Here is a 14,358-nt window from a genome sequence, read left to right as displayed (position 1 = left end):
TAATCAAGACCTACCTGGAATGGGTTGAGTCACATCTCCATCTAATCAAAAGTCAAACCCACAATTGGGCATGCCCCAGCTCCGTGGAGATGATCTAATCAAAATTTCCAACCTAGACTTATTGAATCAGGATTAAAATAGCTGCTCCCACAAGATTAGTTCAGGGTTAAAACATAGCTTTTCTAGGGTACATAACATTGTGAAACTGGCACATTACAACTTCTGGGCCCCCCAAAAGACATGTGTTTTCAATATATAAAACACCTTCACTCTATCACAATATCACAAAAGCCTTAAACCATTTCAGTAACAATTCAAATACAGGAAGATGTTAAAGCCAGTAAAAATTCTCAATGAAATCAATTATAGACATGGTCTGCTCTAAGGTAAAAATTCCAGTCTGGCTCTGGACCTGTGAAATTTAGAGCAAGTTATCTGCTGCCAATATACAAAAGCAGGACAGTCATAGGATACATGTTTCCACTGCACACACATATATATATGTACACACACATATATACACACACACATATATATATGTACATATATATATATAGAGAGAGAGAGAGAGAGAGAGAAAGAGAGAGATAGATATAGATATAGATATATAAAAATAAAATGTGGTCACTGTATTCATACAGTTCTGGAAACCCACATGCATTCTCCATTAGATTTAAAATTCTGAGAGGCATATATCCTTTGGGTTTTAGAAAGCAGCATTCCCACCCTTTCCAAGGGCCTATGATGTGGCCCTGTTCTCTCTCCAAATGCTGGGTTTGTTGCAAAACTGAAGTTCTTTAGGAGCAACATCTTTTTCTCAGCTCCACCTTCTCCATACTTGGAGCATCTTGGTGGCACGTGGTCAACCCCTCTAGAACAATGGTGTGTCAGCTGGGCTCCTGCCAATCCCTAGTTAATGGACTCCTCCCTTTCTAAGGCCTGCAGTGGCACAACTCTTCCTGAACAATGAAGCAGATGGTCTGCCCTCTGCTTCCAGGTCAAATACATGCTCTCCACATGTATGGATGGGCCCACTTTTCTGGCCCAAGTTTTAATGTCCCCAGACTTTAGCTTCTATAGTTCTGCCTCTGAAGACATTTTCCCTCTACATTATCCCCTTTATACCAGACAGGCAATGGTTCCAATTATATAGATTCCACAGTACTTTTTTCATTTTCTCTGAAATATACTGGGATCAAGTAATCAGACAAAAGGACCTATCACAAGTTCTTTTTGGATACTCTCTCCAATCCTTGCTTCTCTTGTAATGTCTGAGTTACTTCCATGCTTGGATAAATTCTCATGTATGGCCCAATTAACAGTGGTCTCATTTTGTGGAAGCCAAAACTTTTCCAGGACACCAATTTCATTTCCTTTGTACCCAAGAGTCCAGTCTCAACTTATCTCTTTTCCCTCACATTTTACTATAACCTTCAAGGAAGAGCCATGCATGCTGTATTTTCCATATTTAATTTGGAAATTTTTTCTGCTAAATATCCAATTTAATCACTTTCAAATTCTGCCTCCCATCTACAAAGAATGATTTCTTCCACTTTGGAATGACATGCACATCATTTCTTCAAGTCAGAGGTGTCTGGAACACCTCTGTCAGCTGGGTAATCATGTGGCTGGAATCTGCTGGTCCCTTGCTCCAGGTTCCATTGCTTTCAGCCTCTGATCCAGTGAGTGTTCCTCACTTTACTTCTCCAGGTCTGGCTTTCATCTTTTGGCTTCCCTTGATTCTCTCCAGGTTCTGCCTTGTTTAACATCTTGTCCCTATTCTCCATATGCCTGCAACTGTCAGCTCTACTGTGAAGTTTCTGTTGACTCTGATGTTTCTGTCATTCCTGATTCTCTGATTCTCTCTTTTAAAGGATTCCAGTAAACTAATAAAGTCCCACCTGGAATGGATTGAGTCACATCTCCATGGAGATGATCTAATAAAAATTTCCAATCTACACTATTGTTGGATTCCAAGAAACAGATGCTTCCACAAGATTGGGTCAGGATAAAATATGGTTTTTCTGGAGTACATAATATTTTCAAATGGGCACAGTGATGTCCTATCTTCTTATGCTGCTTTAGCAAACACCATGAAAGTGGTTGGCTTAAAACTGGAAATTTATTTGCTCATGGTTTTGAAGCCAGGAAAATGTCCAAATCAAAGTAAAGTTGAGACAATGTTTTCTCCCCAACATTGTGGCATTCTGGAGCTGGCATCTGTGGATCCTGTTTCCTTAGCCTGTCATTTGTCAAGACACAAACAGGATCACCTGGTCTCCTTCTTGTTCTGGGTTTCATAATTTCAGATAGCTTTTTCTTTCTGTATGAATTTTATTCTCTTAATAAAATTCTCATAAAGTATGTCAGTAATAAGATTAAAACACATCCTCTTTTGGGTGGTACACTCTTTAACTGAAGGAACCCACCAAAAGGTCATATTTGCAATTGGTATAAAAGCACAGCTATTAAAAAAACACAAGTATGGATTTTAGTTAACAAAATGTTTTCTGGGTACATACAATTTCAAACAACCACACTCCACAATTTGCAACCCAGAAAGGCCTGTTCTTTCTATAGACAAAATACTTTCATTCCATTAAAATATCCTCCCCAAATTTGAGCCATTTCAGAAGCAATGCTTAGTACAAAGTCTAATCAAAATTTGTTATGGGTGTGGTCTGTCCTGCAGCACAAGTGCCCTCTGCTTGTGTACCTGTGAAATCTAGAGAAGAATGTACAATGGAGTGGCAAGCATAAAATAAACACTTCCATTTGATTGGTAGGTGAAAGGAAAGCACAGTTTATGGTTCCAAACCCTGAATGGCATACTCTGTTACATTTCAAGTTCTGAGAATCACATACATAATGAAATTTTGTCCTCCAAGACTGATGAAGTGGCAATTTCAGCCCTCCAAAGTTCTTGTGCAACAGCCATGCTCTCTATAAACAAAGGAGTGAAATATCCAACCTCTCAGGAATTTGGGGTTGTGATCTGACTCTGAAAGCTTTGGGGAATAGTCACAAACCTCTCAGAACACTGTGGTTGCAGAGAGAAATTCTACAATCCTGATGGGTTCTGATTCCACCATCTGAAAGTGTGGGGTGGTACTCAACATGGGGTGAGGCCAACACACTCCAAGCTATGAAAAAGACACACACTTTCTACATATATTGCCAGGCCCACCTTCTTGCCTGAGATGTCTTTGGTCCAGACCTCAGCTTCAATGGCTCTACCCTTGATGTGATTTTTCCTACAATCTGTCCCTATTCATCAAGGCTGCCAGTGATTGCTCAGGCAGATTTTGCAAACAACTTGTCAGTTGTGAATGTTGTACACAGAGGTCCAAACCATCAGACAGAATGACATTCCACAAATCTTCCCTGGATAACTGCATCTCCAGTCTTGAGTAGAAGAGAATTGCTGACTTTTCTCATGTTTAATTAAACCCTCACATAAAGGGATATTCTCTGGGGGCTCACTTTCCAGAAGCTTCAGGTTCTCTAAATCACCAATATCTTGTTCCCTTAAGCCCATGATTTCAGTTCTGAGCTTATCACATTTCTCTCACATTTTAACATAAGTGGTGATTAGAATTCTGAACTTCCCGTGCTTATCTTGGAAAATGCCTCAGTTAAATATCCAAGTTCATAAATGAAGATCTGTCTTCCACACAATATCAGAACTCAATAGTGACAGGAATCATCTTTCCTCCTGTCTCCATAATGCATCATCATTTCCTTCTAGGGCATTACTGGAAATACCTTTCGCATCCATATGTCTTTGAATGCCCTCTTCAAAGATACCTAACCCATTTCTATAAATGACCTCATAATCCTTCCAGCCTCAACCAATTAGCCCATTCTGAAGCTGTATTGTCATTTGTGGTACATGCAACAAAAGCACATCAAATGCCTGGGCCAAACTCTGTCTTTAGCTTCCTAGGCTACTTAAGCAAATAGCATATAATGGGTTGGTTTAAAAATGGAAATTTATTAGTTTATCATTTTGAGCCTTGGAAAATGTCCAAATCCATGCATCAGCAAGGCAACATTTTCTCCCCAAGACTGTGGCTTTCTGAGACTCACCACTGGAAACCATTGTTCCTTAGCTTGCCATATGGCAAGATACATGATGCTGTTTCCTGATTTCTTTCTTTGCTTCAAGGTTTCATCAACTTCAGAATTTTATACCCATCGCTTTCTTTCTCTATCTCTCTGAATTTTATTCTCTTATAAAATACTCCAGTAATAAATGAAAACCCATCCTGCTTAAGAAAGGACACAACTTAACTGAAGTAGCCTCATCAAATTTAATACAAACAGTTGTTCACATGTGAAGGAATGATTAGATTTAAGAATATTCTTTTTTTGCAGTGCATACAGCTTCAAACCACTATCATGACTTAAAAAGAATATAACTGTTAAAGGTCAGCCTGGGGAGAATTACCTGGAACATAGAATATTGACCATTTTTCACCATCAAAGTGTTAAATATTGATCTTATGCCCAAATACAATGAGAACTTCTGGTTGTTGAGCCAAGCTCAAGAACAGATGGCAGAACACTTTATATTTTCAGACAAGAAAAATTCTAGATTTCCATAATAGTTCATTATGATTTTCACAAAGAATTCAAAAACATTGTGATGGTTGGGTTCATATGTCAACTTGGCTATGTAAGGGTGCCCAGTTTTCTGGTCAAGTAACCACTGGCATAACCATTACTTCAAAGAAATTTCATGGCTGACTAATAAATTGAAGGCTGGTTTACTAAATCATTACTTAGTTTATTGCATCTATGGCTAATTATATCTATTATCAAATAAGGGAACGTCTTCCACAAAGAGAGAACTGAATCAGTTGGATTTAATTCAATTTGTTGAAGACTTTTAAAGGAGAAGATAGAAATTCCATGTCTTCTTCAGCCATCCAGCCCCTCCTGGAGAGTTCATTGATGACCTTCATTGGAGTTGCCAGCTAGTGCCTACCTTATAAAATTTGACTCATGCATCCACATAGTTGGTGTGAGACACTTTTATAAGATCTCATATTTATAGATATTTTTTTGTTGTCTCTGTTTCTCTGGAGAACCCTGAATAATGCAATAAGTTCCCTTTAAACATTCTAATTTAATGTGGAAAATGATATGCCTGTTGTGTTATTACTATCATCTGAGTCCACAAAAATCTCTAGAACACAATAATTATTTAGGGCATATTTAATCTCCTTATTTATCTGTATAGAAAATACTCATTATATTCTCAACATTGTGCTGAGTCTTTAAAATTGAGTAAAAGAAATAGATGGAATTTGAGTTCATAAAGATTATATTTTAGTCAGGGGAAAAACTGGACATAAGTAGTAAGTAAAGAGACAAAAATCTTAGATAGTTTTTCATGTTATCAAATAACATAGAATGTGAATATAAAGTAAAATCTAAGACAATATACTCAAGTTATTCTAGACACTTCTTAAGAGGATTAGATAGGTAAGTTTCATACTCACCCACTGAGAACATATTACTGATATTCTCCAGCATCACATCTCTGAACAGCCTTCTCTGGGATGAATCCAGCATGACCCACTCTGCCTGAGTAAATTCTATAACTACATCTTTCAATTTCACTAGCTCCTAAAAACATCAGAGATATAAGTGTTCAGAAAGGGCCATCTGCCAATATTCAGAGTACAATGATTGGGAGCATAGCACTGAGGAATTGGTAACTGTTGCAGACAGCACAAACTGCATTTGTGTTTCAAGTCAGATGATTCTCAATACTGAGCAATCTGTCTTTCACAGATATGGACACATACATATACACACTGTTTATTTGACTCAATAATTTAAAAAAATCTCAAAAACACATGGTCTAATATAATCTTGACGTTTCCCAATAAACTTGTCATTAGAACTTGCAGATGGTGAGATATAATTTGCACTTCAGCATTTATAAGAACAAAAACATTTTCTGCCTATTTCAAGTAAATATACAGACTCATCACAGGACAATGAATACCCATGTGTTGCCACTTTTATAACTATAGTTATATTACTGCCCCAGATGACCTGTTTTCTCTCATCTATGACATCATTTCACAAACAGTTTGAAATTTTGAAAGATCTAATGAACTTATGTGTAAAGTACTTTGCATCTGAACATAATATATAGCTATATTTTCAGTAGAATGGCAGCAAATTTTGCAGTTAAGTATAGCATTCTACAGAACTAAATAGGTATCATGGATAAATTGGAACAGTGTATGCTGCCTCATTAAATTTTCCATACCTTCAGCTATTTATCATAAAATACAAGTATGGATCAGTGGCTCATTTCACAAACTCCTGAGACTCCTATACTGAAGGATGATCCTAGCTGCCCATTCCAGGGATATGAGATCATTCAAACTCAATTTTCCTTGGGATCTTCAAAACCCATGTTCACCCTCTCTTTAATATCTTCACCTCCTCTTCATGTTCAAGAATAAAAGAAAATCCTCAAGCCATTCTGGTCTCTCCAATTCATCACAAAATTTCTCAGGCCTATGATTTACTCTATCTACTATACTCCTGAATGCAAGCTAACATTGAAGAAACAACAATTCTTTTCATTACTTCTATTTACAAAATTTGAATAAATTCCTAAAAAAAGCGGGAAAAAAGCAATGAGAACAAAAGAAAGGGAAAATTTTAGGTATCTATTTTGAAAGTTTTAAAAATGTACAAATATACAATATTAAACTTTAAGAAATTATGGTTTGAGGAAAATAAATGATTCCTCTTTTCCTTCTATTTACTAGTCCTCACATTTGCTCCTCTCAGCTATGCAAAATCCTCCATCTTAGCAACTGCTACTCTGTACTGATGAACTCACTTGTTGAACACCAGCCTTCCTACCAACTATAAATATCTGCTGTTACTCAATTCTACCAACTAAGATCACTGTAATCTAAGCCATTTACAGGCATTAACAGGATCAATGAGTGCACTATTTCTCTAAAGAGGACATGGGCTGAAGGAGAAAAAACCTCTCTCAGTTCTTCAGTGAATACAGAGTCTTAGTGGAATCTGCACCAAACTTTTGCTTGAAAGATTATTTATTGAGGAATTATCACTGTGCCAGTTTGAGAGGATTGATGTACCCTTGAAAACCCATGTTTTAATCATAATCAATCTTGTGAGAGTAATGGTTTCTTCTAATCCCTATTCATTATCATAGGTTGGAAGCATTAGATTATCATTACAGAGACATGACTCAATCAATAGTGGGTGACAAACTTGATTAGATGGATCAACCTAGGTCTTGATTATTTTGCTGGAATCCTATATAAAAGAAGACATTTCAGACAGAGTCCCTTTTGAGAACAAGAAGAGAGGTACAGAACCATGACAGAAGGATGAGAGAACCACAGAGTCTACCAGCCAGCAACCTTTGGAGATGAAGAAGGAAAGTGCCTCCCAGGGAGCTTCATGAAGCAAGAGGCCTGGAAAGAGAGCCAGCAGATGACACCATGTTTGCCATATGCCCTTCCAGCTAAGAGAGAAATGCTGAATGTCATCAGCTTTTCTGAGCCAAGTTATCTTTACCTGGAGGTCTTAGATTGGACATAAAATATGTCCATAGACATATTTTAAGTGGACAATTTCACAGCCTTAAAACTGTAAACTAGCAACTATTAAATTCCCCTTTTAAAAGTCATTCTTCTGATTCTGGTATTTTCCATCATGTCAGCTAGCAAAGTAGAACCGATTTTGGCATCAGAGAAGTGGGGTGCTACAATTTACAAATACCAAACATGTTGGAGTGGCTTTTAAAATGGATTACGGGAAGATTCTGGAAGAGTTGTGAGCAGCTTGATAGAGAAGGCCTAAGATGCTTTGAAGAGACTGTTGGTAAAAATGTGGATTCTAAAGATACTTCTGATAAGGGCTTAGATAGAAATGAGATACGTGTTATTGCAAACAGCAAAGAAGGTAATCCTTGTTTTAAAATGGCAGATAATATGGCACAATTGACATGTGGATTTGGATGGAAGACAGATTTTAATACCCATGAACTTGGTAATTTAGTAGAAGAGATTTCCAAATTAAACGTGGAAAGTACAACCTAGTTTCTCCTCACAGCTTAGAGCAAAATGCAACAGGAAAGGGATATGCTGAAAACTGAATGCTTGGGTACACAGAAATCAGATGTTGATTTTCTGGAAAATTCTGAGCTTCTGGAAAGGGGAACCCCAGAGAATAGTGCCCAACATGAAGATTTAATCAATTGTGGAAACCACCAGCTATTTCAGAGAAAGCCAGGATTGGACATGAAGTTATCCAAGACACATTTGTGGAAACTTCTTATGTCTGATGGACATGATCTGAGACTATTTTATAGAAAGCCAATGAAAGTGTTGCAGGAGCTATGTAAAAAGAACCACTGGCAGTCAGAACAGAGAGGGAGAGAGAAGGGACACATTGCAGAAAAAATAACTTCAAAAGTAGAATCATGGAGGCTGAGGTCTGAAGTCAAGAAGACTCAGGCTAGGAGAGTAGACCCCTCCAAGCATGTGGAGAGGGTGAGTTTGCCCCAAAGGAAGAGGATGGGCCTTCCACCTCATTGCAGTGGAAGAGTGGTGATGCCTCAGGCCTGGGAGAGGGTGCAGCACACTCTTTGGAGATTGGGGAGAGTAGGGCTGCCACCACATGGAGGGGTTGAGTGTGTACCTAAAGCTTGCAGTGAGGCTGGGTGTGGCCCTGATGCTTAGAGAGGGTAGAGCTGAGTAAAAGGTGGTCTCTCCAGTGTCTCGCAAGGTTGAATTTGGAGAGGCAAGCATAGGCCTGCAAAAAGGGTGGGAGTGCTGCTTTCTAAAGCCTCAAAGATAAATGACTCTCAGTTTTGAAATCTAATGGAATTTTCTCTACAAGTTTTTGAGACTGCTTGGGTCTTGTGACCCATGTGTTCCTTCCTCCCTATGGAAATGGGTACGTATATCCTATGACTGTTTCTCCTATGTTGGCAGATAACTTGTTTGAGTGTCACAGGTCCAGACCCAGAAGAAAATTTTGCCTTACAACTGTCCTAGCCTGTAGCTGACTTTTATGAGACTTTTACTGGTTTTAACCTTGTATTGTATTGGTAATGTTACTGAAATGGTTTAAGGTTCTCTGAAATTGTACTGGAATGAATGTATTTTGTATATGGGGAAAACATGTCTTTTTTAGGGTCCAGAGAATAGAATGTGCCAGTTTGAAAGGATTTATGTGCCCTAGAAAAGCAAAAACCATGTTTTAATCCTAGTCAGTGTTGTGAGAGCAACAGCTTCTTCTAATCTTCATTCAGTACTATAGGTTGGAAATCTAAGCAGCAAACTTGAACAATCAGCATTCCAGAGGCCAGGGTAAATATAAATTTAGCTCAGATCCTTGAATAGCTTATAAATGAGATTAGAATATTGTTCTAGTTTGTTAGCTGCCAGAATACAATATTCCACAGATGGAACAGATTTTAAAAAAGAGAATTTAATAAATTGTTAGTTTACAGTTCTAAGGCTGGGAAATTGTCTAAATTAAAGCAAGTCCATAGAAATATCCGATCTAAGGCATCCAGATAAAGATACTTTGATTCAAGAAGGTGATGATATTCAGCATTTCTCTCTCAGTTGGTGGGACACATGGCAAATGTGGTGTCTGCTAGCTTTCTCTCCAGGCCTCTTGCTTCATGAAGCTCCTTGGGAGGCATTTTTCTTCTTCATCTCCAAAGGTCACTGGCTGGTGGACTTTCTGCTTCATGTGGCTATGTCATTCTGAAGTATTTCACAAAATCCTTCTTCTTTTAAAAGATTCCACTAAACTAATCAAGATCTATACAGAATGGGTGGAAACATGTCTCCATCTAACCAAGTGTAATACATACAAATGATTGACCACATCTGCATGAAGATAAACTAATCAAGTTTCTGACCTATAGTGCTGAATAGGGATTATAAGAAACCATTGCTCCTACAAGATTGATTAGGATTCAAGCGTGGGTTTTCTAGGGCACATAAATCCTTTCAAAGTAGCACAAATATCTATGCTCATCTGCTGAAAATACACAGTTAATTTCAGTAAAAAGTATTCCTTACTCACCAGTGGCTGCATAGTCAACAGATCAGCTGAGAATTGTCTTCCTCTGGGTTTATACTCAGAACAGGATAAGCACTAGGCAAGCAAAACTGAGAATGTAGAAAGAAGCTATTAGTTTCTGGATTTATCATTGACTTCCAGACACAACTCTCATGACTCCTAATACTCCACCTGGGAATAATCCCAATCCAATCAGCAGAAGCATGAAATATGCTCTAAGAGAATAACTTCTTTGTACAGATTAGATGAAAATCATTGAGTTCTATATCTTCATCAGCCCATGGTTTTCAGAGATTTTCCACTCCCTTGCTGACTCAAAACATTGGTCTCCACATCCAGAGAAATCACTGTGGATTTTCTCAGGTATCAATATGTCTGGCTTTTGAAATATCCACCTCCATCTTCTGAACCCTCACCCCTGTCCTACTTTACCTTGTAGTTGTCCTTCTGAGGATATTTGCCTGAGATTTTCCTGGTTCTTCCACATTAAATGTCTAATACTATCACTCTCTCAATACTTACTTATGATCTCATCCTGCTGGATTGAGATAACCAAGAAACTATGCATTTTATTATCAAAGACTTGTTCCATTTTGAGGGATCAATGGATGGCTGTTGTATTACAAATATATTCCTGAAAATCCCTTGCATCAAAAAGTCACATATGCATATGTGTTATAACATTTCACAATCCTGATATGTTTAGGAGGCTCAAATTAAATAGAATTAAGGATTTGGAATAAAGCCCATACCTCACTTTGAGATTAGTAAAATGGCAGTTGATGTCTTATATTATATTAATAGCTTTCAATTGTAACATCTATCATTTCATCATTTATAGGTGTGGAAGATCTTCTATGTTTTAAATTTTTATTAACATTGTTAATAATTATATATTTATTTCATGGACAAATGATGATATTTTCTGAAAACAGTCAGATTAACTTACGCATTTGTTCCTGAATTCACATAAACAACATTGTATTAAATGTGTTTGGATAATTACATTTATTTAATCATTAAATAAACCATATTGATAAAGGCAGATTTACCTATTTAATGAATTAAATGAAAAGAGGTTCAGAAATCTTAGAAAACCAGAAACTTTTTTAAGGTTTGTAATCTTAGAAAAGTACATGGCTAGAAAAAGACACAGCCAGAGTTTAAACTTTTTCTGCTTGCTTCCCAGTTCAAATTCCTTAAGACTTACACCATTACCTGAATGCTACCTCTCATTTCAATAATCAGATGATGCACCTTATTATGAAAATCTCCTTTTCATATAGTTTGTTCTCACAGTTATGCCCCATACCCAGGTTCCCCTCCAATGTGAGAACTTTCATAAAATTGAATCTACAACCCCAAAATTTCTGGCTCACCTGATGTTTACTGTCCAATATAACCTACACTTACTCACATCAATATATATTTACTGAGAACAATATTTATCATGCCCTGCCTTGTCCCTGCTCCACACAGAGATGACTAAGATGCTGGGCCAGGTTTAAACACTGAGCTTCTTTCCTTCAGGTCATTCATAAAATTTGTCATTATTCAGGTATTAGTTCATTTGTCTGTGCTTCCTACTAGTCTAAATTCATGAATTTATTCTTTGAATGATTTTAGGCAAGTTTCCCTGAGAAAAGTACTAATGAATTTTGAATCTAGAGAAAGTGTTTGTCCACTATAACCTAACCTGACCTCAAATAGCCTGGGCCTAAATGCCTGCAGTTAAATTCAATAATTAGAAAGTAAATAAGGACTTTCCTTTTTGTTTAAAATTCTCTTCCTTAAAAAACAGAGCCCAAACAGGCCAAAAATGCAAGTAAATCAAAATTTACTGATGATGCTTTCATCAAATTCTACACTCAGATGTTCTTTATCAGTTGGCAAAGGTAACATTTTCATGGAGGACTCTCCTTTAATGCAGTTGAAAGTGTGATCATCTATAATCCAAAACATACTCTCATTAATTCAGATGAAAGATACATATAATCAACATATGCCTTCTTTAACACCATTACCATCAAAGTACATATATTATGCAGACATCCTTTAATTCCTCCTAATACAAAAACCAACCTATATATATTTTCCCAGAGAACTCACTCTTTAGTGATTTTTATATGCTGTGTAAGTACTCTGGAGAATCTACAGGTAGAAGGGCTCCACTACTCTTCATCTATAAAAGGGCTTGTGTTGGGGACCAGAGGCTAACCTAAGATGGTGATTAAGCCAACATGGCCACCCCGGCTGATGCAATAGCATCTACATAATACAACAAGGTTTTTCACGGAAATAGGTTCCCGCCAAGACCTTCCCGCTGGCACGAACTCTCCACCAATCATCTAACCAACCCTTCCCACCGGCGCGAACTCCCTCCTATCATAATGCTCCACATACCCTACTTCCCTCCCCAAGTCGGTATATATACACCCGGCTTGCTTAATAAAATTTTCAGCTTGATCAGAATCCTGTCTTGCTGTCCTTCTTGTGTCTCTCTGTCCCATAGCCATTCTTCCCTCAGCAGGTGGCGGACCCTGTTGACTGTCCTGCAGGTTGGGACAATTGCCGCCCAACGTGGGGCTTGACCGCTAGCTGAGAGATAGAAGCGTCATGTGCCGAAAAATGAGGAGGGCCCTCCCATAACCCCAGACTGCCACAGAAGTAACTCGCCTGTGAACGCAGCCCCGGCGACACTGCCTCGCGCCGACGGACGACAAAAGAGAAGAGCGAAGGTTCACGCAGTAAGTCACTTTCATTTTCACTTAAAAAATTCACTATGGGACAGGAATCTAGTACACATGAGCTTTACATGAGACAATTAAAAGAAACCCTCAAGACGCGAGGAGCGAGAGTTAAGAAAAAGGACCTTAGAAATTTCTTTCAGTTTGTCTATCAAACCTGTCCATGGTTCCCTGCTGATGGGACCATAGACCAAAAATGTTGGTCGAGAGTAGGAGATTGTTTAAAGGACTACTATAAAACTTTCGGGCCAGAAAAGGTACCAGTTACAGCCTTCAATTATTGGAACTTAATCAATGAGGCCATAAAAACTTCCCCTTCAGACCCTGAAATACTAGAGCTTTGTAAAGAAGGAGAAAATGCCTTAAAAAATTCAGACCCTGAAATACTAAAGCTTTATAGAGAGGGAGAAAATGCCTTAAAAAATGCACGTCCCCTCTCCAGACCCCATTCAGAATGTGATTCTGTCACTATAGATATACCAAATGACACTGACCTCCAAGAAAATAAAACTCCTTGTGCCGAAAAACCCCTCTCAGGTTTTGATAATCTCCCAGCCTTCCGACCCCCCCCCATGTGCCATGTGCACCACAACCTCCTCACCATTGCTATCCTATAATGCCCCGAGTTCCACAATATACAGCCTTGGAGGAAGCGGCCACTACGCTAAGAAACAGTGCCCATGCCTTTAGTGAACTCTTTGCCCAGGAACAGGCCATGGTTAGCCGACAACAACCGCAAAATAATCACCTCCTTAACTCCCTGCAAACCGCCAGTCAGGCGCTCTCTTCCCTCTCTCTAATGACTAACCAAAATAAGCCCTCTAAACCCCGCAGTGCCCGCTACACTTTTCCGGTCCTCCGTAGCCAGCAAAAGGCAAGGTCAGAAGCTTCCGAGCCTCAGTCTGAACAAGAAAGCAGTGAGGAGGAAGGGGAAGGGAGCGAGAAGGCCAATGATGAGGACTAAATAAAATCGGAATGTAGCCACGAGCGTAGCCGTGAGTGGGAGGAAACACCCCGACCCAATAAATGCAAAAGGATTAATCTAAAATATTTGAAAGAACTAAAAAAAGCCGTACATGATTATGGAGCAACTGCCCCTTTCACCCTGGCTTTGCTAGATAGTATTAGCGAAAAGGAACTCACTCCAAATGATTGGTCACAGCTCGCCAGAGCCACCCTATCAGGTGGCGATTTCCTGCTATGGAAATCGGATTATGAGGAACAGTGCAAAAAGTATGCTGAAAGCAACATCTTAAAAGACAGCACAAAATCTTGGTCATTAAAAAAGCTTCTAGGGTCAAGTCCTTATCATCTTAATTCTACCCAGGCACAATACCCCCGAGGACTTGGTCTCCAGGTGCAGTCCGCCACCATTAAAGCATGGAGGCTACTTCCCCCAAAAGGGGCTCTCACCTCCTCTTTATCAAAAATAGTTCAAGGTCCCAATGAGCCGTATACTGATTTCCTCAGTCGGCTACAGACCGCAGCCCAGTGCATT

The 14,358-nt window shown here is 38.7% G+C and overlaps 1 protein-coding gene across 2 annotated transcripts in view; it reads right to left on the bottom strand.

The window, feature by feature from the left end:
• LOC143672685 (zinc finger protein 705A-like) overlaps positions 1 to 10,197 on the bottom strand; it is a 54,688-nt gene extending 44,491 nt beyond the window's left edge. For both annotated transcript variants that reach the window (XM_077147245.1, XM_077147244.1), the window contains exons 1-2: positions 10,117 to 10,197; positions 5,508 to 5,634 (exon numbers count right to left, since the gene is read on the bottom strand). In XM_077147245.1, the coding sequence (XP_077003360.1) occupies positions 5,508 to 5,634; positions 10,117 to 10,128 (139 nt within the window). In that variant the 5' untranslated portion in view covers positions 10,129 to 10,197. The remainder of the gene's footprint in view (positions 1 to 5,507; positions 5,635 to 10,116) is intronic.
• Positions 10,198 to 14,358: the final 4,161 nt, after the last annotated feature.

Source organism: Tamandua tetradactyla (assembly GCF_023851605.1).
Source record: "Tamandua tetradactyla isolate mTamTet1 chromosome 1 unlocalized genomic scaffold, mTamTet1.pri SUPER_1_unloc_1, whole genome shotgun sequence".
NCBI classification, from domain to species: domain Eukaryota; kingdom Metazoa; phylum Chordata; class Mammalia; order Pilosa; family Myrmecophagidae; genus Tamandua; species Tamandua tetradactyla.
The sequence above is the reverse complement of the archived record's forward strand: the minus strand, read 5'-3'. Positions and strand labels throughout refer to the sequence as shown.